This window comes from Bos indicus, chromosome 12 (assembly GCF_029378745.1).
Source record: "Bos indicus isolate NIAB-ARS_2022 breed Sahiwal x Tharparkar chromosome 12, NIAB-ARS_B.indTharparkar_mat_pri_1.0, whole genome shotgun sequence".
In the NCBI taxonomy this organism is placed as follows: domain Eukaryota; kingdom Metazoa; phylum Chordata; class Mammalia; order Artiodactyla; family Bovidae; genus Bos; species Bos indicus.
Genome location: NC_091771.1, coordinates 18,164,681 through 18,187,510, shown reverse-complemented (window position 1 = coordinate 18,187,510; position 22,830 = coordinate 18,164,681). Strand labels below are relative to the sequence as shown.

Genomic DNA, 22,830 nt, shown 5'->3' with positions numbered 1-22,830 from the left:
ACTTTGCCAACAAAGGTTCGTCTAGTCAAGGCTATGGTTTTTCCTGTGGTCATGTATGGATGTGAGAGTTGGACTGTGAAGAAGGCTGAGCGCCGAAGAATTGATGCTTTTAAAGTGTGGTGTTGGAGAAGACTCTTGAGAGTCCCTTGGACTGCAAGGAGATCAGCCCTGGGATTTCTTTGGAAGGAATGATGCTAAAGCTGAAACTCCAGTACTTTGGCCACCTCATGCGAAGAGTTGACTCATTGGAAAAGACTCTGATGCTGGGAGGGATTGGGGGCAGGAGGAGAAGGGGACGACAGAGGATGAGATGGCTGGATGGCATCACTGACTCGATGGACATGAGTCTGAGTGAACTCCTGGAGTTGGTGATGGACAGGGAGGCCTGGCGTGCTGCGATTCATGGGGTCACAAAGAGTCGGACACGACTGAATGACTGATCTGATCTGATCTGTTGTAACTATATATGCTCATGATTATGCCAGACAGAAGAATGTATTTTTCTTCAAAGAACAAAGATGCTCAATTCCTTGAGAGTGATGTTAAACATTTACTTCAGAAAAGAATATTTAAAAAGTGCATTTTATAAATGAAATCATCAGTTTTCTATGAAAAAGTTTCCCCATAGAATTAGAAAAAAATGAATTTTGATGACTCACCTCCAGCAACCAGCCTTCTGGCAGAGATTTAAAAAGCAATATTCACACTTGTGTTGTATTTAGGTTATATTGTAATTATTTGTTGTCTATTAAGTTGTGAGCTCCATGAAGGCAATAACTACGTATTTTTGTCTTGGTATCTGATACTTGGTAAATGTTCATCGATACCATCAGACCCAGTGTTCTCTCACCCAGTAGCCTTCTTTACCAAATGTACCACTGCAGGTGATGTCACAGATCCACACACCGGAATCCCACTGGTCAGTAGAGTTATGGGTTGGGTACCATAGATTTTGTAGAAGTGGGCCAGGAGGAAAGCTCAGAACTAATGATTTGTAGATAAGTGTTAAGGAGCTGGCTGGATTGACAGCCAGATTCTAGGCTTCTAGTTCAGTTCAGTTCAGTCGCTCAGTCGTGTCCAGCTCTTTGCGACCCCATGAACCACAGCACGCCAGGCCTCCCTTTCCATTACCAACTCCCGGAGTCTACCCAAACCCATGTCCATTGAGTCGGTGATGCCATCCAACCATCTCATCCTCTGTCGTCCCCTTCTCCTCCTGTCCTCAATCTTTCGCAGCATCAGGGTCTTTTCAAATGAGTCAGCTCTTCACATCAGGTGGCCAAAGTATTGGAGTTTCAGCTTCAACATCAGTCCTTCCAATGAACACCCAGGACTGATCCTTTAGGATGGATTGGTTGTATCTCCTTACAGTCCAAGGGACTCTCAAGAGTCTTCTCCAACACCACAGTTCAAAGGCATCAATTCTTCAGTGCTCGGCTTTCTTTATAGTCCAACTCTCACATCCATACATGACTACTGGAAAAACCATAGCCTTGACTAGATGGACCTTTGTTGGCAAAGTAATGTATCTGCTTTTTAATATGCTGTCTAGGCATCTAAGAAACCACTTGATTTTGTAGCAATCAAAATCCAAAAATCTGCTTGAAAGGAAAAAATGAGGTAGCAGTCAATCACTGTATACTACTTATGTTCTTGTTGTATGTCGCTGTCTGTCCTGTTCTTGGAAAGACAACCTGTGGTGGGCATTGCCTTGTTCACTAAAGACTTCCTGAGCACAACAGCCCAGACCCTACAAGTGTGAGCAAACACTGGGTCTGCCAGGAGTGTCACTTTGTATGTGAACTTTTTACTCAGCCACACATGATGTGTGGAAAGAAATCTGGTCCATCCGCTCAGAAGCTAGTGATGTGGAAGATTTCTTAGTCCCTCTGACCCTCAGGCTCCTCCCAGGTAAAATGAGGACAGCGCTGTGTGTGTCCTTCACTTGTGAAGATGAGGAGTATCAAGAATATGTAAGAACCCTTTTAACTAGCACATTAGCATGTCTCCATGAAATATTTCATGCCATATCCCAAACATTGTTCTTTCTGAAAATTAAAGACTTAAAAAGGAAAAAACATTAAAATGGAGGAAGTTAAGAGGAGGCTCATAGTAAATAAGATTCCGTCCTAGTATAATGAGGTGGGTAATTTAGAAGCTTAGATTCAAAGCTGACATAACAAGGTTCTGTCATTAGCGCCACAGGGCCCCCAAAGATAATAGGAGACATCACTGTCCGGACAGGATCTTGCAGTTTGAGTGGCATAGTGGGGAGCAGTGGCCAGATTTGGCACTAGGGGAGGCTCTGCCGCTCGTGAGAGTGATGCTGCTGGCATTGACAAACTGCTTCCCCTCTGTGTTGGTTTCTTCACATTAGTTTCCGCCCTGACAAAGCACCACAGTTCAGGTGGTTTAAAACAGCAGAAATCTATTCTCTGACAGTTCTGGGGGCTTGAAGTCTGAAATCATGGTGTCGGCAGGACCACGCTCTCTGAAGTCTTAAGGGAAGAAGTCCTCCCGCCTCCTCCCCCTTCTGCTGGCTCCTGGCACTCCTTGGTGTTCCAGGACTGTAGCTGTCCCACTCTGGTCTCTGCCTCTGTCTTCACATGGCCTTCACTGTGTGTCTTCACACAGCTCACTATATGTGTCAACTTTGAGTGGGCCCCTCCTGCCCAGGTTAAATATCATCTCTGGGTGTGTCTGTGAGGGTGTTTCCAGATGAGAATAGCACTTGAATTGGCAGACTTAGTAAATGGGTTGCCCTTCTCAGTGTAGGCGAGTTTCCTCCAGTGTGTTGAGAACCTGAATGGAACAGAAGGCAGAGGAAGGAAGAATCATCCTTTTTTCCCTGCCTCACTGATTTATCTGGGAGATCTCATTTCATCCTCTGCCCTCGGGCTGGGGTTTACATCATGGTCTCCTCTGGTTCTCAGGCTTTTGGACTTAGATTGAATTATGTCATCAGCTTTCCTGGGTCTTCAGTTTGCAAATGCAGATGTAGGACTTCTGCACCTCCATAATCTTGTGAGCCAAGTCCTTATAATAAATAAGTTAATTTCCCCTGACTCCTTTAGCTAGTCTGATCTTCTCTCTACTAGAACATATATCTGGTAAGATGGACTTAATATCTGATGGAAAAGACAGGCCTTAGAAAATTCTTTATTCCTTTAAAGGTAGAGTATGGTGATTATTGGGGCTTCCTGGGTGGCTCAGCTGGTAAAGAATCCTCCTGCAATGCAGGAGACCCTCGTTCGATTCCTGGATCAGGAAGTTCCCCTGGAGAAGGGATAGGCTACCCACTCCAGTATTCTTGGGCTTCCCTGGTGACTCAGACAGTAAAGAATCTGCGTGCAATGAGGGAGACTGGGTTTGATCCCTGGGTTAGGAAAATCTCTTGGAGGAGGGCCTGGCAACCCACTCCAGTATTCTTGCCTGGAGAATCTCCATGGACAGAGAAGCCTGGTGGGCTATAGTCCATAGGGTCGCAAAGAGTCAGACGTGATTGAGCGACTAAGCACAGCACAGGACATGGTGATTATTGAGGGAAATGCCATTTGATAGCCCTGTTGGCCATTATGTAATTTTACTGTAATCTTAAGCATTTTTGGAAGTTGAAAAGTGTGTAAGTGTATATATTTCCAGTATAACAAGTAGAGAAGGACATGACAACCCACTCCAGTATTCTTGCCTGGAGAATCCCATGGACAGAGGAGCCTGGAGGACCACAGTCCATGGGCTCACACAGTGTCGGACATGACTGAAATGACTTACCACATAGCAAATATGTAAAAGCTCTCTTTAAGGAAGCTTCATCATGTCCACATTGAATGCTCTTATGGGAGTGTGGCTGCTTGTAACCTTAATGGGTGCTGTGCTGGGTTTGATTTTATCCCCCCCAAATTCATACGCTAAAATCCTAACCCTCAAAGGTAATGGTTTTAATATTAGAAGGTGAGGCCTTTAGAAGTTGCTTAAGTCATGAGGGGCGAAACCTCATGAATGGAATCAGTGCTTTATAAAAGGGGCTCCAGAGAGACCCCCAGTCCCTTCCACCACATGGGGACATAGAATACACGGGCTCTGAACTAGGAAGGGCACTTTGATCAGAACACAGTCATGCCGGTGCCTTGATCTTGGACTTCCCAGTCTCCAGAACAGTAAAATACAAATTTTTGTTGTTTATAAGCCACTCATTCTATGATATTTTGGTTTAGCAGCCCAAAGGAACTAAGACACCTCATTATTCTGGAAGGTGACCTTATTTGGAAATGGGGTCACTGCATATGTAAATCATTTAGTTAAGAGGAGGTCATGAGGGTGACCCAACCCAGTATGACTGGTGTCTTTATAAAAGGAGGGAAATTTAGACACAGAGAGAGAAAGACTTGGGGAAGATGATGTGAAAGATACTGGAAGATTCAGCCCTCTGCAGGCCTGGGGGAGAGGCCTGATAGATCTTCCCCTCACAACCCTTAGAAGGAACTAAGCCAGCTGATACCTTGACTTTGAATTTAGCCTCCAGAACTGTGAGAAAATAAAGTTCTGTTGTTTAAGCCCCTCAGTTCGTGGTTCTTTGTTACAGCAGTCATAGCAAGTGTATGCACATACTTTCTGGGTGTTTCTTCCTACCAGCCCCCAGATCTGAGTAGGGGCTTGAGGGAACCCACCAACTGCTCCAGCTGAATGGTCAGAACTGACCCGTGAACTGAAACTTCTGGACGTTTTCCTTGGTGTCACCTTTGGCATTGTCCTTTCCCAAGGGCTGCTTTTGCTAAGACTCAGGTAGCCGATGAAACAGCAGTATTCCCTCTTCTTTCCTGCTTTTACCCCCAGCCTATTTTCCAAAGCTACTTTAAAGACATAACTGCCACAGAAAGTGCTTGCCAGGCATTCAGCTCCCCGGAGTTCAGCGTTGGATGGCTCCAGTGTCTTTGAGGAAAATTAATAGGTGAGATCTGATTCTATCCTGGGACTCTGGCTCTTGGTTGTGGTGAGAACAGTCCGAAGTGGTCAAACCTGTAAAAGCAATTCCCCAAAATAGACAGGGTTTGTTTCTCCTCACACCAGTGCGCACTCTTACACAGAAGGGGGCAGAGAAAATGTGTTCTCTATGAATCATTTTTTTAATAATTAAAAAAAATTCTTTTTCAGCCAGTCCAGGCTACTCTGTCATCTTTGAAGATGTTAGATGTGGGAAAGTGGCCAATTTTCTCCCTTTGTTCTGAGGCAGAACTGCAGTTAGTTCGTCAGGCCTGTGTCTTTGGCAGTGCCAGCAATGAGCTTCTGTATACTACGGTAAATGATGAGGTAATGTTGAAGAAAAATATTCAGCCATTATATTTTTAGTAATGGGTTTGCTAAATTGAAGATCTTGGGGGAACTAAGGCATTAAGATTTAAAAAAATGCACAGAGTAGATCCTTATTTATTAAATAATGAAGCAGTTTTCCTGTAAGGGGACTATGCCTGTTTTGAATGTAATTATAGGTTTGTCGGAAGTAGAACTGCTTGAGCTAATGGTGGTTTTTCCCCACAGATTTTTGTGCTTGGCACAAACTGCTGTGGTTGTTTGGGATTAGGTGATGTCCAGAGCACCATTGAACCTCGGAGACTGGATTCTTTAAGTGGCAAAAAAATCGCCTGCCTCAGCTATGGGAGTGGGCCACACATTGTCCTTGCAACAACAGGTAACCTAGGAACAGGGTAGAATTTTAGCCGTTGCTTCATTTGTTGAGGAGCAAGCCTGGGACCACCCCTTACACTGAGAACACACTCTTTGACTGGGCAAGGCTTTCTGCCTCTGCCCTGTGAACTCGTCTATGCTTTGGACTGTATGAAATATGAGCATATCTGGATATCAGAGTAAGAAAAGGTAGCCGATGGAATCTAGCAGTTATTGGCACTTTGGTTATCAGAATGACAGTGCTGTAAGCCTACTTTAGGAGTGTAATTATTTTGCATTAGAATGCTGAACCTCACTTTGGACATTTTGAACTTGAGATTCTTGATCTACAAACAAAGAGATTAAAGCCAGATTCTAAGATCCCCTCTATCTCTTAACATTCTGGGATTCCAATGTTAAATAATGACTGATGGCTCTAGTTGGTGTCAGTAGTATAAGGACTTAAATATTCTCATGGCTTTTTCATGCATTCAGACTGATAAGACGTTATCATTAAAACATACCTTATTCAAAAAAGTTCATAAAATATATATACACAGTTTTATAAATAATTACAAAGTATGCGTCCATGTTCTGCCGCCCAGATCAAGAGATACAATCTTAGGATTATCCCCAAAGCCCTGAATATGTATTGTACTGCACAATAAGTAATATAATAAAGATTTAAAAAATTAACTGGGTAACCATTTATAAATAAGGAAGTTAAGATTCAGAGAATCTTACAGTCTTGAATTTCAATCTGGGTTTTTTTGTTTTTTTTTCTCAGTAGCCTTTTCTCTGTTATTTATCAAAAACCTATCTTCCAGTTATTTTAATTGCATCCATTTAAATTTCATCTTGTTGCTTTGAGGCAGAATGTAGTTTAACTTTCCGAATGTTTTCTTTTACAAAATGAGTTGTGTGGAATAGGGAAGTTGATTAACTTTCACATGTGAATTTTTAGTTTCCATCTGTGGGAGTGTGTAATACATATACTTTCATATAATGAGTAGTTGTTTTGAAAGTCGGTTATGTTTCTTTTTATTTTCAGAAGGAGAAGTCTTTACCTGGGGTCATAATGCTTACAGTCAGCTGGGCAACGGGACAACTAATGCTGGTCTAGTTCCCTATCATATCTCTACTAATCTGTCAAACAAGCAAGTCATTGAAGTGGCCTGTGGGTCTTACCATTCTTTGGTGCTAACATCTGATGGAGAGGTGAGAATAGTCAGCCTAAATCTCACTGATCATAAGGTTTCAGTAAGATTATATAGATTCCTGTAGCAGACATGGAACTATGGTCATTTAATTAAAATAACCACCAACCTCACATTCATCTTACTCTTGTTAGCAGTTCATAGTCATGGTGTTTATATCATGACGTGTACCTGTATGTGGTAAGGATTTGTGTAGCTGCACAATGTTGAAGGATGTATTGTTACTTCTCTGTTGCTATACTCAAGGGGGTTATTAAAAAGAAAAATTCCCCAAATACTAGAAATTATGGCTGAAGCAAAATAGATCTTTTATAAGGATTATATGACATTTGATTATTGCTGTTTGTGTAGATAATGCCAATAACCTAATTTTATAAAGTAATATATTTTATGAGAATGCATCCTGTGAAACTTCCCTGTCTATGTTCTGAGAATTTATGGATATCAAGCACTTGGAGGGCAAAGATGAGGCCAGAAGTACCACTGAGACACTCGGTATATTAGCGTGTTTCATTTACTGATCTCTTCTTTCAAATAGGTATTTGCGTGGGGTTATAATAACTCCGGGCAGGTAGGGTCTGGATCAACAGCCAATCAGCCGATCCCGCGAAGAGTCACCGGCTGCTTACAGAGTAAAGTGGTTGTGAACATAGCCTGTGGGCAGATGTGCTCCATGGCAGTGGTGAACACCGGGGAGGTAAGAAAGGCATTTCACAGGTCGCTTCAAAAAGCCCGTCTGCCTTCTCAGTGTCCTGCTGACCTCACGACAGAGGCCGTGACTGTTTTTCGGCTTTTGTGGGCATCGCGTCTCTCGTTTTCTCTCAGGTCTTTGTCTGGGGCTACAATGGAAATGGGCAGTTGGGACTCGGCAGCAGTGGCAACCAGCCCACCCCCTGCAGGGTAGCAGCTCTCCAAGGCATTCGTGTCCAGCGGGTACGTCCCCTTGGGTTTATGTGTGCCTGTTTTTAAACCTACGGTGGCAGACATGCCAGTGTACTAAAAAAATCAGTCCTCTTAGCAGATGAAAAGTTGAAGTAGAAGTTAAAGTTCTTTTCCTGAATTTAGTTGTAATATTTATCAGAAAAATTTTATCTCCAACGCACTCTCACACGTAGCTCTTGGAATGTAAACTTTTATTGTCTTTTCCAAGGAAACTTTGGCAGTATGTATCAAGACCCTTAAAAATATTCACCCCCTTTGATCTGTAATTCTGCTCGTAGGGCATATATCCTAAGGCACCAAAGAGAAAGTGACTTAGAGAAGGTATAGTTCTTAGAGCAGACAAAACAAAAAAAAATGAAAGAAAAAGAAAACAATGGTAAATAATAGATGTTGCATAATTTATCCAATCAGACAGTAAGTTAATGGTTAAATAAGTGATATAAATCTCTATTAACAGAAATGATGCTTACAAGGGATTTTAATAGTGCTATATGCACTGTTGAGTAAAAAGATACAGGACTACTTATACAGTATGATCATTTTTAAAAAAGCTTTCAATGCATATTTCTATATATTTTTATAAATAAACAATCTTGACCTTGAGATGACTTTCATAATTATATTTTTCTGTATCTTTTTCACATTGAATTTATGTTTTACTTTCATAATAAAAAGAAAGTAATTCTTGAAAAAGAGAAGAGTCTATTTCTTATTCCTTTCACACGCCTTGATCTCTGTGAGCATGATGAATGCCACAGTAAAGGTGGCTGAACTGGACTCTGGTCACTGCAGGACTCATGTTGATCTCAGTGCAGTTTTCACCACACGTGGGACCTAAGCTACATCTGGAGGGGCGTTGGCTAACTTTAGTGCCTGCCTCTCTGTCTGCCGTCTCCCCTTTTTCATTTTTGATTCTTAACCTGTCTTGTGGAAAGCGTGTTTCTCTCTGTTTGCGGCTTGAGTGGGTTTGGTTTTTCTCTTTCCAGGTTGCCTGTGGCTATGCACACACGTTAGTATTAACAGATGAAGGTCAAGTGTATGCTTGGGGCGCAAATTCTTACGGCCAGTTGGGTACTGGCAATAAAAGTAACCAGTCCTACCCTACCCCTGTCGTCGTGGAAAAGGACAGGTAATATGCATATTTTCAAAATGAATTCAGTGTTCTTCAGTGATTAAATAAAACTGAGGCATGATTCAGAATTACGGGCAATTTATTGCTAGTATTAAAATATTCCTGAACAAGACCATCCCTTCCTTTTTAAAATTAGCTTTAGAATTTGGGGGAAGGTTGAGTGTACGTTAAATATTCTATTTTCGTCACCCATGTTTCATCTATACCTGTAATAGTTACTCTATACAAACTACAATGACTAGACCTCCAACAGCTCTTTGGCATTATTCTTCTCACTCAGAAATTTCCTTTCCCCCCATTCCCATTGTTCTCTGTTTCACGTTCCTAAGGAATTGATAACATTTGAGGTCTGTCTTCTGAGATTTAGGAAGATGAAAGTACCTCCGATGGGAGTATAATGCCATTCACCCAGCTGCTTATCAGATTTGCCAGTTGAAAAGGATAGGGCTGTTTCTCATGACCTCAGCTCCTAGGCTCTCACTATGGGGAAGAGCGAAATGGTTCTAAAATGAAAACTTCGTTTTGTGCACTTGTGTGCATGGTTGTGTTACTGAAGTGAAAGTTGCTCAGTCGTGTCTGACTCTTTGCAACCCCCTGGGACTGTAGCCTGCCAGGCCTGTCTGTCCATGGAATTCTCTGGGCCAGAAAACTAGTGTGGGTAGCTGTTCCCTGCTCCAGGGGATCTTTCCAACCCAAGAATCAAACCCAGGTTTCCTGCATTGCAGGTGGATTCTTTACCACCTGAGCCACCCGGGAAGCCCAAGAATACTGGAGTGGGTGGCCTATCCCTTTTACAGAGGATCTACCAACCCAGGAATCGAACTGCAAAGTCGTGATGAGTGATTAGCATAACCCCAGAGTTTTTTCCCCAAATTATCCTACTATTTTTGAAGGTCTCTTGAACTTCTCAACCATGGCCTTATCACTGCCTTTTCACTCTTCATTTCTTGACACAGAAGCATGGAACACGAACATTTCATCTTTTCTATTAAACCAGGGTTGAAATCATTGTAGAAATCAATATTGCTATTTTCATTTTTAGTGTACATATAAATTTCTGCAATATCTGATTTTTAAATATATGGACAAGTTATTTTGCATTTGTATGCAGTTCTTTTCTGTATTTCTGTTGGAATATTTAACAGTGAAAATGAAGAACCAGTCATTTTCAGTCTCTTGATTTTCATTTGAGTATTGTCCTCCCTGCCCCCTCCCCGCCCCCTGCTGATCTTATCATAAGACCCTAGACTCCTTAAGAACTGGGGAGGATGGAGAAGGAAATGGCAAGCCACTCCAGTATTCTTGCTTGGGCAGTCCCCTGGACGAGGAGCCTGGTGGGTAAGGGTTGCAAAAAGAGTCAAACTAGACTTAGTGACTAAACACCACAGGGAGACAGAGACTGGAGGCAGACGGGGCGAGGGCCATGTGTGCGGGCACCCCGGGATCACAGCAGGCACCCCTGTCCTGCATCTGCATCGGCCTCCTGCAGCCTGATGGCTGAGGGCCCTTAGAGGGCCACTGGCGGGGGTCTGCTGCTGAGCTCGGAAGTATACCTGGCATCACACCAGTGAGGGGGTCCACAGGAGGTGATCGGGATCTCCCCCTGCCCCATGCCTGCCCAGGACCAGGTGCTGGTTTCCAGTTGCTGCAGTGAACCATTCAAGCAGGAAAAAAAAGCACAAAAAAGAAGTGGGGAGGAGGGCAGATACTGAAGGTCCTGTGCTGACAGGCACAGCACATGCAAGCAGCAGTGTCACTCTTACTTCTCCTAGAGGTAGTTCAGAGCCACTCAGTAAAAGGAGAAGAGACAGTCTTGAGGCTTTGAATAATCACAAAAGTGCCTCAGGCAGCAAATCCAGTCACTTGGGACATTTAGTATTTAAACAACACAGCACAGAAGTGTGACAGGGCCAGAGTTAGCATGGATAGAAAAACAAGCTATATCTGCATGGCGCTTTACCATTTTCCTCATGCTTCCTCGCTTCATATAAAGTTGCACTCCTCTGTCCTTGGACTCATGGAATCGGCTGCCATGTGCCCACCTGCGATTTGCCCCACCTCATGCCACTGGTCCTGATGGGCTCAGAGCGAGTGTCGGGTCTTCTCACTGTAGTCACTCTGGGACGGACAGAATATAGGGCGACTCAGTGGGAGAAAGCCAGAGAGAGGAGACGCAGGCATGGGAGTTACGTGAGTGTCCAGATACCTGGCACTGGAGAGTTACCTGTTCCTTTCTTTTTAAAAAATCTTCACAACTTAAAAACATTTGTTTTTTTAAATTATATAGGTAAAAGTAGAAATTGCTAAACACGTCCATGCTTGATGTTGTCCACCTAAACATGATTTTGGCTAGAATATCAAGGATGAGTGTGTTGAATGAGATGTTCCTGCTTTTCTCAGTTTCCTGTGCTTGAATTTCGTGCGGTGATTTTGAGCTTGTGGGCTCTCTGTCACACGAATATTGCAAGGGAGGAACCTCTAGGTTTGCTAGGACTTGTTCTGCACCTCCCCGCCCTTTTCAGTGACTGAAGCTTTGCAGGAACATTATGACTTACCTTTCAGGAACTCCTGACTCTTGGGGCTCATTGTGGGGAGGCTGAGCTAATTAGAAAGAACAGGGTTGAACTTGGGCCGGGATGGATCATCAGGTCTTGGTTGCGTGTTCCCAGAAGCGGAAAGTGAAAATCTGGCCACGTGGTTTATTTGCTCAAATAACAACCCAAGAAAAACCGGATTAAAAAAATTTGTTTTCACAGAAGCCTATTTGTGATGAAGAATGCTAACATTTTATGTTCATAGAGAAGTGATTTTAATAGTTAAAATGATTCTCTTTAACTTAGTCATTCCCAGTCTTTCTGAATTTTCAATACTTTGATTTACCAGCATTTAAAGTTCCATAAAAAACATATTTTGGGTTAAATTGATTTTAAAACTCACTTTGCCTTGAATTTTTGTTAATTTGTAGCTTCTTGAGGTGTTAATAATTAGTAGTGTGTTGGCCTCACAGGACCAGAATTGAGAAGCACTGCTCTGGATCTTGTAATGGTCATGATTTCTTCTCTGTTATTCTTCTTCTTCACAAATTACCTTATTTTCGCTCTTGGCTGTTTTGTGTTTTGCATTCTCTCACTCTCTGCTGTTTCAGTTCTAGTACCTCTTAGCAATTAAGCCATGCCATTGTGGTGGATCTAGTTTTATTGAGGTGACACCAAATCCATTTATTTTCAACATATAGTAATTTTTTTTCCAGTAAAAATGGCTGGCTACAAAATAAAGTATGCAGTACTCCAGACCTCCTGGGCTTCCCTGGTGGCTCAGCAGTAAAGAATTCACCTGCCAATGCAGGAGACATGGGTTTTATCCCTAGGTCAGGAAGATTCCCCTGGAGAAGGAAATGGCAACCTACTCCAGTATTCTTGCCTAGAAAATCCCATGGACAGAGGAGCGTGGCACGCTAGTCTGTGGGGTCACAAAAGTGTCAGACACGACTTAGCGACTAAACAACAGCAATGCCAGACCTCCTGACAGTAAACCTTAGCTCAGTTTATCGTCCACTGCATGTATGACTGGACAATTTGAACTTCCGTGTTTGCTTCTTGGTATGAATCAGACGAAGGACAGATGACCTCAGACAAAGGCAGGGCACTTTGGCAGGTGCTGGAGTCCCAAGCCCAGACCTGAAGGTTCCCTTAAACTTTCTCCCTTCTCGTTGCTGCAGCAGCTGGTGCTGTCAGCCAAGCCCAAACCCCACCCCCGACTTCCCTAGTGGCACTGGGTGCTCCAGGTAAACGCCCTAGCCATGCTCAGGGAGGGCCAGCCTTCCCAGCCTCTCTGTATCTTTAACCCCTGACTGTGGAAGCAGCATCCTGCCTCCTCGAATGAATGGCAGAGGCTGCTCCCCATTTTTGGAGGGTCATGGTAAGCATTTCCAAAGTGAATGTAGGAGTGAAGTTATTTTGGTTTTCTGGTGTTGGGTAGTTAGCACACAAGTTCACGATTGTGTTCCAGTCAGTTACATTTTTCATGGAACGTTCGTTATCAGGGAAAAGAGAGGTCCACCAAAGAACATTGCTGACCGAGGACTTTGTGCCTAGTGACGTTGAGAGGCAGTGAGTACTTTCTGTTTGTTCAAACAGAGGGTATGTGGGCAAAGATGATGTGACAAAAAGCTGGCCATAGATGGTAGGCAAATTATAGGAGGCCTTAAGGACATGTGTCTGGATTTTTGTCTTGTGGGAAGTCAGTGACAGGTTTGAAAGGAGTCATGAGAATGGGTTTTCAAGAGAATCATGAACTTGACAGCACTGTGCGATTTAGGTCAGAAGAGAGAGAAAGTCTAAGACAGGGAGACCGGTCTGGGTATAGGGTGTGCTTGATGAGGCTCTGACAAGTGGGAGATATTACAAAGAAAGAATTTGTTGTCATTTTGCCAACTGGATGTTCTGAAGAAAGTGCTAAGTGAGGAGGGAGGAGAAGTCAGAGATGACCCTAAAGTTCTGGGAATGCTGGTACCATTGCCCGAGGCAGAATCAAGATGCCACCTCACTTGGGGTAAAATACTATTTTAAGTCTGTGTGGTGGCTTGGTCTTAGAGAAGACAATTAGTTTGAAGTCAACAAAACAGTGGTTTCCATTAGGAAGTGTGCTGAGAACTATCTGCCTGTCAGCCATGAACTTACTGACGTCAGGTCTAACATAATGTTTGGTCCCAGAAAACTGCTCTCTGGGGCTCTAGATGATACCATTCAGTGAGTCAGAACTACTGCACTTACTGCGTGCAGAGTGAGTTGGGGTGCCCCATAGCATGCTCCATGGAACCCTAAAATTGGTGAAGTTTTGATAAAAATGTTTATTGACCCTGGGTGGAGATGCCCCTCATCTTTTTGATTTGCTTTCGTAAGCAATGTTTTAAGAAAAAATTAAATTACCTTTTTTTTTTTTTTGGTCTTTTAGTCTCTGTTCCCTTGGCTTGTACTTCAGTTTCAAAATAGGTGCATATTTTTATTGGCCTACTGGCTAGAAGTGGTAACAAGAAGACCTTCATGATGTATAAGTGCTTAAATGAGACATTGCTTAAATGTAGATAATGGTTTGGTCCCTAAAAATTTACAAGTTTAGGCTTAATGAAGAGTTTGTTTTTTTTTAATCAGTTAATGCTAAGGGAAGGAAAAATCGACTTGTTTCTTCTCCTGTTTACTTGGTGTGTGTTTGTGAACTAGAATTATAGAGATTGCAGCCTGCCACTCAGCGCACACATCGGCTGCCAAGACACAGGGCGGCCACGTGTACATGTGGGGCCAGTGCCGTGGCCAGTCGGTGACCCTGCCGCACCTCACACACTTCTCCTCCACCGATGACGTGTTCGCCTGCTTCGCCACGCCTGCCGTCACGTGGCGCCTCCTGTCTGTGGGTGAGCTGACTGCTGTCTGTCGGGTGATGGCCTGAGAGCTAGGAAGAAAACTCTGGTGCTGTTGTTTTTCAATAGTGTGGACTTTTGTTAAGTGTGGTATCAGGCAATTCACTTCCCTCTCACAGGCTCCTATGAAAGAGAACTCACCAGACCAATTCATTTTCCTTAAAAGTATCAGAAATCTCATACTAAAATTCAAAGAACTTCGGATGGCTTTTTGATGTGACTGGGAAACCGTGGCTTTTATTTTTAGCGGGTATATTTACTCAAGCTTTCAACATGTTTATTTAGTGAGGTGGTTGGGGCTTTAGTTATTTTGCCAGATTTACAAGCAGATGTGTCTGAGGTTCTTAAAACGATTGCAGCAGCGGGAAATCTGTATTTAGGGAAAAAAGCACACTGCTTAGTTGGTCAGTTATTTTGGGAAATTGGTATTTTCATGAGTGTGAGCAAAGTGATGCTATATTTGGCCTGCATTTTCATTGGAAAACACTGGTGTCATTCCCTTAGAACCTGACGACCACCTCACAGTGGCCGAGTCCCTGAAGAGGGAATTTGACAACCCCAACACTGCAGACCTGAAATTTCTGGTGGATGGAAAGTACATTTATGTGCATAAAGTCCTTCTCAAAATCAGGTAAGGCATCATTTGAGAATTGAAATAAATATGTTTGTTATTTTCTAGTTGCAAAGACCTATGTCAGGCACTTCAGTGATTCTGAAAAAATGTGAGGCTCTTTTCGCCCTTATGAGCAGACAGTACAGCAGGGAAAACACATTATATGTGAAACAAGAAATCACAGAAGCCGTGGTATGCAGTGGGTGGGGTGTGGTGCAGGGCATGCACAGTTGGCTTCCTCAGAGACTCTGTAGACAGCTTGTCCACCTTGGCACCGGAGAGCAGCCATCCAGCCAGCGGTGAACATCTATTGAGCCTTGTTGGGGCTGCTTGCCCTAAGTGAACCTCCCTGCCCAGGAGCTGAGTGCAGCCCATGAGAGTCACTCTCCTTAGTCAGCTGTGGGATACCACAGGTTTAGACCTCGAAAAAAGACAAGAGCAGCAAGGTTTGGGGTAAAACTAACAGGCAGACTTTTAAAAATTCACTTTTATTAATAGGTAGTTTTTGAGCATCCATTTAAAATGTGCAGCCTGAGGCGTTTTGACATGTGTATATTCTCTGGAAACCACCATTCCACACCAGGATACAGAACGTTGGCATCGCCCCCCTCAAAGATCCCTCAGGCCCTGGCCCTGGGGCAAGCCCTGGTCTTCTTTCTGTCAGTATAGATTAGTTAGCGTTTTCTAGAAGTTGATGTAAATGTAATGATACAGTACGTATTCTTCTCTGACTGTCTTCTTTGTTCTAGCCTAATGATTTTGAAATTCATTTTGTTGTTATGTAACAGATATCCAGATCCTCCTGCAGTGAATCACACACAGTATAGTATTTCAGTCTCAAGTTCGCTTCTTAGTGAGGCCAGGCTGTGCAGTGTTTGCTCACTTCTCCTGTTGTCCGTAAACCTTCATAAAAATGAGGAGGTTGTGGTTTGTTAGGGCTATTGTAACAAAGTTCTGTAGACTGATTGGTTTCAGTAACAGAAATTTATTCTCTTATGGTTTTGGAGGCTAGAAATTCAAGATCTTGTTGAATGAATTGGGTTGTTCCCTCCTCCGTCCCACCTGGTGGTTTGCTGCCAGTTCTTTTGCCCTCCTTGCCTTATGGCAGCATAACTCCAGTCTTCACGTGGCTTTCTCCCTGTGTCAAAACCCCCCTTTTTATAAGGACACCAGTCATGTCAGTTTAGGGCCCACCCTAATGACCTCCTTTTAATTTGATCCCTTCTCCAAATACGGTTATATTCTGAGGTTAGGACTTCAGTCTGTCAATTTGGGGATTCAATTCAACCCATAACAGGAGGAGAAGAAACAAAATTACTCAGAATTTTTAAAAATAAAGCCACCTGATTTCTATAAATGCTGCTCTGTGGACATGGTGTGGGAGGGACCCATCTGTGGCCACAGAGGCGGCCGCCCCACAGCAGGCTAGCATTTGCAGCCTCCTCCAATAAACCACTGTTTGCAGACTTCTGGCCAGCAGAGGAAGCGAGGGGCCCAGGCCAGGACATGAAGGCGTGTGGTGTGTGTTTTTCCTCTCTGCATGCTAGTTGTTTCCTCTTAACCACTATGAGCACGTGCTCCTCGGGAAGGTTATCGGCTCTTGCCCAGAAGCCAGGACCTGACATCTTTCTTCCTTCAGGTGTGAGCATTTTCGCTCTTCATTGGAAGACAATGAGGATGATATTGTAGAAATGAGTGAATTTTCGTATCCTGTTTACCGAGCCTTCCTGGAGTACCTGTACACAGACAGCATCAGCCTGTCCCCCGAGGAGGCAGTAGGTAATTCCCACCAGACTTGACCAAGAGTTTGGCAAAAAGGTGGTTTGTGTAGAGCCTGAAAGGAAGTCTCTATGAGGGTAGTCACAAAAGTAGTTCTGTTTTTGTGTGCTAAACCCAAGCTCTCTTTCCTTCTTCCCACCTCATACAAAGGTTGACTTGATGGATAAAATGAGAGGTGGGTGAATTATCAACCTGTCGACACTGTGGGGTGGGTGCCATTCCTCCTGAATTGCTAGACACCGTACACAACTTTTTAGTTTCCACAACCTGCTGCCTTCAAGATATTTACATTATAAAAATGGTAAGATGCATGTAACAAGCCCTGCTGGCCTCCGTAACTGACTGTCTCTTTGGGACGGATTGCCGTGGTCCAGCGCCTCACGGCACTTCAGGGCTACTGACGTTAAGAAAGCAACACGGCATCCATTTGGGCACAGGGTGAGACACATACTCACTTTCAGCTTACAGCTGTCAGTATCGTTGGCCAGTGGGACAGAAGAATTAAAGAATTGCTTCTGTAAGGAACCAAAGAGTTTAACCCTCAAATTTTTAAATTCGGTATTCATTTTACATGTGTAAAGCCAGTAACACTTTTTACCAGATCAGCATTTAATTTTCCTTGGGTGAACAGAAGTCTGATTTCTGAAGTTTTCTAGTTTTCCTTCCTTTCTCCCACAGTGCTGGAGGGCCAGGGCCCACGGTGTGCCACGCTCCCCTTGGCACCTGTGAGGGAGACAGACCAAACCCTGCCCCGTGGAGCTGGTGCTCAGGGGCGGGAGGCCAGCCAGTAACAAGAAATCAAAGTGGTCAGTCAGGTCAGGGAAAGCCTCCGTGAGGAAGTGTGCTGAGCAGAGAGCAGGGGGAAAGCAAGCAGACACCCAGGCGAAGAGCATGCTAAACGAGAGATGGTGTGACGGTCTGAGACAGGAGCACGGAGAGCGCCTGGAAGAGGAGGAGGGGGAGAGAGTGAGAGATGGGCAGTGGCGGTAACTGAGGCCAGGCAGCTGGGTCTGGCCAAGACCAGATGCGGCCTTGGAGGTCACGGTGAAGGGCTCGAGTTTTAGTCTTGATGTGATAGACAGCCTTGGAAAATTTTGACAATGGGGGTTGTGTATTTAGTTTTTGCTTTAATAGTAAAATGGAAAAAGGAAGTGGCTTAAACGAGGTGGTTTCTCTGTCTGTCACCCAGGGACACAGTGCAAGGCATCCTTACGCGTGGCCCCTGGATTCATGGCCACGGCCACATCTGCACTGCAGACAGTGGGACAGAGGAAGGGACAGAGGCGAGGTGCCAGGGCAGACCCTGGTGTCTGTAGAGGAAGTCCCACTTCTTTTAAACCAGGGACCAGAGATGACCAAGGCCTTAATTAGCTGCATAGGAAGTTGCAGGGAGTGGTCACTTCTAGATGGCCATGGCTCGGCCACATAGTCTAGGATTTGGGGAGAAAAGGAGGATGGGTTTGTGTATTTTATGGAGGGAGGAGGCACCCGCAGCTTTGACTCCAGGAGTGAAAAGATGAGGAACTGTAATGGTTGAGATGTCAGGTGGTGGTGCCCTGGGTTAAGGTGGTCTAGCGTGGAGGTGCTGAAAGAGATCAGAGTCTGGACACATCTTACATAGCGAGCTGACGGAATCTGTTGGCGGTGGTTGTGGGGTGTGAGGGAAAGAGAAGGATGGGGTATTTGGCCTGAGTGTGGAGAGCACCAGGTTTTGCTCTGGAGTTTGAAAAATCAAAGGAGTTTGAGCTGCCTTTTAGACATCTGTGTGGCAGGTTTTCTATAGGCCCCTGGGCAAGAGTCTAAAGGAGGCCTACATACCACATATCTAAAAATTTTAAGTTATGTGTCAAGCTAAAAGCATCAGATAAAATGTGTTAAATCCTCATACCTTGAAAAATACATCTTCATTAAGAACTGAGAGGCCAGGGTGGCATTTCATCTGGAATTTAGAGTGGTAGGTCTCTTGGAGTTCTATGCTAGGACACCACTGCACAGGAAGTCAGGCCCCTGGCCTCCAGCTTGGGATCTGCCGTCTTTGTTTACCCACCACCAGCTACCTCCTGCACCATAAGAGGTGTGCGGGCACCCAGCCTGCATCTCCACGCTCCGTCCATCCCGCCCTGGCTACCCCTTGGGACTGGGGTTCTGTACCTTGGTGACAGGGTCAAGGGGAGGAAACACTTGCGTGTGTGGCCTCAGGGCTGATTAGGCAGGGAGTCCCAGGGTCCCTGGGGGCTCAGACGGTAAAGAATCCACTTGCAATGCAGGAGACCCGGGTTTGATCCCTGGGTCAGGAAGATCCACTGGAGCAGGAAATGGCTACTCACTCTAGTGTTCTTGCCTGAAGAATTCCATGGACAGAGGAGCCTGGCGGGCTGTAGTCCACAGGAGCGCAGAGTCGGACATGACTGAGCGGCTAGCACTTTCACACTTTGCCAGAGTCCCGGGTGCACGAAGTGTGGTCTAGGAGCGGGCACGTGGCTCACTGGCCACTGTGGAGAGGGGCTGCCTGGAGCAGGTGCAGAGCTGGGCCCTCCTGAGCGGCAGATCCAGCCAGTACCTGTGAGCACACACATATGTGAGTCTGGTGCCTGGGGTGTGGGGAGCTGTCGATGTGAATCTGAGAGTTGTTGAGAACTGACTAGAAACAATCAGGTCATTCGCAGCTCTCAAGATTTCAAAAGATTTCAGTTTGTTTTCCCCAGTGGGCCATAGGCCTTTCTTCTATGATAATATTTGTCATGTTACAATGAAAGCAAGTTTCCAACTAAAATCTACCACATTGTGTAAAACTTACTGTACGGTTGAAGAAATCCTGGCTCTGTGTCCTTTGGGCCCTCTATGCAGTACCTTCCATGAAAAGGTTATCTTGAAGTAAGCATGGCAACAGTCGAGTCAGGATTCAGCTGGCTTTTGATCAGGTGGCAACCAGGACTGAATTGGACCTAGCAAGTGTTCCATTCTTCTCAGGGTGTAGGATGCTGAGCCCATGGCGTGGGTCCCATTCATGCAGGGGTGGAGGGGACTCTCACAGTATCTCTAGCTGAGTGACATAACTCGAGTGCCGCTCACTTCACCAGTGACATACTTTATGCTAATTAACAAATCCTCAAATGGAGACTTAAATAACCATAATTGAAGCCATTTGACAAGGGTCTTTCAAATACTAACTGACTGACCATTCTTTTTTTTTTTTGGCTGCATTGCGCAGCATGTTGGATCTTAGTTCCCTGACTTGGAATTGGACCCTTGCCCCCTGCAGTCGAAGCTTGGAGCCTTAGGCACTGGATCACCAGGGAAATCCCCTGACTGACCATTCTTGATTAGAGTGCTTTTCATAGTATCCCTTGTGTGCATGTTCAGTCACTCAGTTGTGTACAACTCTTGGCGACCCTGTGGACTGTGGTCCTCCAGGCTCCTCTGTCCATGGGATTTCAGGCAAGAATACTGGAGTGGGTTGCCATTTCCTTCTCCAGCAGTTAAACATCTAAATCATTCTATGTTGTATTATTTGAAAGTAGATGACAGATAATATAACAAGAATCATCAGGTTTTTACCAGATAGTATTAAAACTGTGAGGCTGGAGATCATTTAGGGAAATAGGTAAAATAAGAGTCTGAATATTGAACTCTGGGGCAATCGAGTACTCAGAAGTCAGGAAAAATGGTCCAGCCACAAGACTGAAGAGTAACTTCTGAAGGAAAAGAAAACCTGAGCAAGTGTTTGAAGAAGCTGGGTGCTCTCACAGCACGTGTGAATGCTGCTGGAGAAGGTGCTGATGCTTCAGGGGGAGGGATGACCAGAGGAGAAGACCCAAGCCGTTTTCACCTGCTGCTTCTTTCCCCACAGCTACTCATTTGTGTGTTGCATTTGCTCAGTGCAGCTGTGTTCTTAGATTGAGCCACACACTCAGAGTGTGTAAGTCAGCCTAAGCTTCAATTCCCACACCCCTTCGCTGAGGATTATATTGGGTTGGCCAAAAAGTTCGTTTGGGGTTTTCCATACAATGTTACAGACAAATCTGAACAGAAAGTTCTGGCCAACACAGTATTTAAAATAATCTCTGATGGTTGAGTGAGTTTAAATCAGGATACTTGAGATCACTCCCCTAATAAACATCTCTTTCTACCAGGATTGCTTGATTTGGCTACATTTTATAGAGAAAATCGTTTGAAAAAACTCTGCCAACAAACTATCAAGCAAGGAATCTGCGAGGAGAATGCCATCGCGCTGCTGTCGGCTGCTGTGAAGTATGAAGCTCAGGTAAGAAAAGCATCCTTTCAACAAGCTCACCTTCTGGAAGAAACAGCTATCTACTTCACACCTTGCACTGAAAGTCTGCTTAAAGATCTAATTTAAATAAAGTACTAAAAGAAAAAATATATAAGGGAATTTTTATATAAAGTTAGGATGGACCTCAAGGGCAGAAACCATGAAGGAAAGGATTGATAGATCTGATCTCAAAAAATTAAAATGTTTACACACACACACACACACACACAAATAGAAAGTAAATGACACTGGAAAAAATATCTTTAACAGTGAAGCAAGTTTACCATCAGTTCAGTTCAGTCACTCAGTCATGTCCGACTCTGCGACCCCATGAATCGCAGCACGCCAGGCCTCCCTGTCCATCACCAACTCCTGGAGTTCACCCAGATCATGTGCATCAAGTTGGTGATGTCATCCAGCCATCTCATCCTCTCTCGTCCCCTTCTCCTCCTGCCCCCAGTCCCTCCCAGCATCAGGGTCTTTTCCAGTGACTCAACTCTTTGCATCAGGTGGCCAAACTATTGGAGTTTCAGCTTCAACATCAGTCCTTCCAATGAACACCCAGGACTGATCTCCTTTAGGATGGACGGATTGGATCTCCTTGTAGTCCAAGGGCCTCGCAAGAGTCTTCTCCAACACCACAGTTCAAAAGCATCAATTCTTCGGTGCTGTTTTCTTCACGGTCCAACTCTCACACCCATACATGACCACTGGAAAAAACATAGCCTTGACTAGATGGACCTTTGTTGGCAAAGTAATATCTCTGCTTTTGAATATGCTATCTAGGTTGGTCATAACTTTCCTTCCAAGAAGTAAGCATCTTTTAATTTCATGGCTGCAATCACCATCTGCAGTGATTTTGGAGCCCAAAAAAGTAAAGTCTGACACTATTTCCACTGTTTCCCCATCTATTTCCCAAGAAGTGATGGGACCAGATGCCATGATCTTAGTTTTTGAATGTTGAACTTTAAGCCAACTTTTTCACTCTCCTCTTTCACTTTCATCAAGAGGCTTTTTAGTTCCTCTTCACTTTCTGCCATAGTTAATGTATAATTCTTTAAATGATAATATGAGCAGTTTGATGGAAAAAAATGGACCAAATGGATTTATGAACAAATGAAAACTAAGAATGAAAATAAAGTATAATTTTTCAGTTGTCAATAGGGAAATCTATTTTTAGAAATAGTACAGGCTCAGGATAATGGGTATTCTCCTAAATTGCTGAGGACAATGCAAATTAGTGTAATCAGTTGGGACGGTTTGGTATAATATGTAATAAAAGCTTTAAAAATTTAATTCTTTAAGGAATTCACTTGTAGAAAGTTATCTTAAGTAATCATGGATTCAAAGATTTAGCTTCAAAGACATTTCCTGCAGTGTTGTTTATAATTTTAAAAAATTTAAAAAATTCAGCATAAATATATCAGTTCTCAGTTCAGTTGCTCAGTTGTTTCTGACTCTTTGCAACCCCATGGACTGCAGCATGCCAGGCCTCCCTGTTCATCACCAACTCCCAGAGTTACTCAAACTCATGTCCATCAAGTCGGGGTTGCCATCCAACCATCTCATCCTCTGTCATCCCCTTCTCCTCCTGCCTTCAATCTTTCCCAGCATCAGGGTCTTTTCCAATAAGTCAAGTCTTCGCATCAGGTGGCCAAAGGGTTGGAGCTTCAGCTTCAGCATCAGTCCTTCCAATGAATATTCAGGACTGATTTCCTTTAGGATTGATCTCCTTGCAGTCCAAAAGAGCCTTCTCCAACACCATAAACACAGCATAAAGGTAGGAGAAAATTGTTT

General features: G+C 44.1%; 1 protein-coding gene across 15 annotated transcripts in view; it reads left to right on the top strand.

Moving 5' to 3' along the window:
- Positions 1 to 22,830, top strand: part of RCBTB2 (RCC1 and BTB domain containing protein 2) — a 42,529-nt gene that overhangs the window by 14,933 nt on the left and 4,766 nt on the right. For 11 of the 15 annotated variants that reach the window (XM_019971277.2, XM_019971284.2, XM_019971275.2 and 8 more), the window contains 10 exons: positions 5,152 to 5,307; positions 5,536 to 5,686; positions 6,713 to 6,879; positions 7,417 to 7,575; positions 7,704 to 7,811; positions 8,807 to 8,949; positions 14,172 to 14,362; positions 14,873 to 14,999; positions 16,621 to 16,760; positions 20,894 to 21,024. In XM_019971277.2, coding sequence (XP_019826836.1) covers positions 5,152 to 5,307; positions 5,536 to 5,686; positions 6,713 to 6,879; positions 7,417 to 7,575; positions 7,704 to 7,811; positions 8,807 to 8,949; positions 14,172 to 14,362; positions 14,873 to 14,999; positions 16,621 to 16,760; positions 20,894 to 21,024 — 1,473 coding nt within the window. Of the gene's footprint in view, positions 1 to 4,833; positions 4,949 to 5,151; positions 5,308 to 5,535; positions 5,687 to 6,712; positions 6,880 to 7,416; positions 7,576 to 7,703; positions 7,812 to 8,806; positions 8,950 to 14,171; positions 14,363 to 14,872; positions 15,000 to 16,620; positions 16,761 to 20,893; positions 21,025 to 22,830 lie in introns of all 15 variants that reach the window. The other 4 variants (XM_019971283.2, XM_019971281.2, XM_070800091.1 and 1 more) reach the window with 2 other exon arrangements.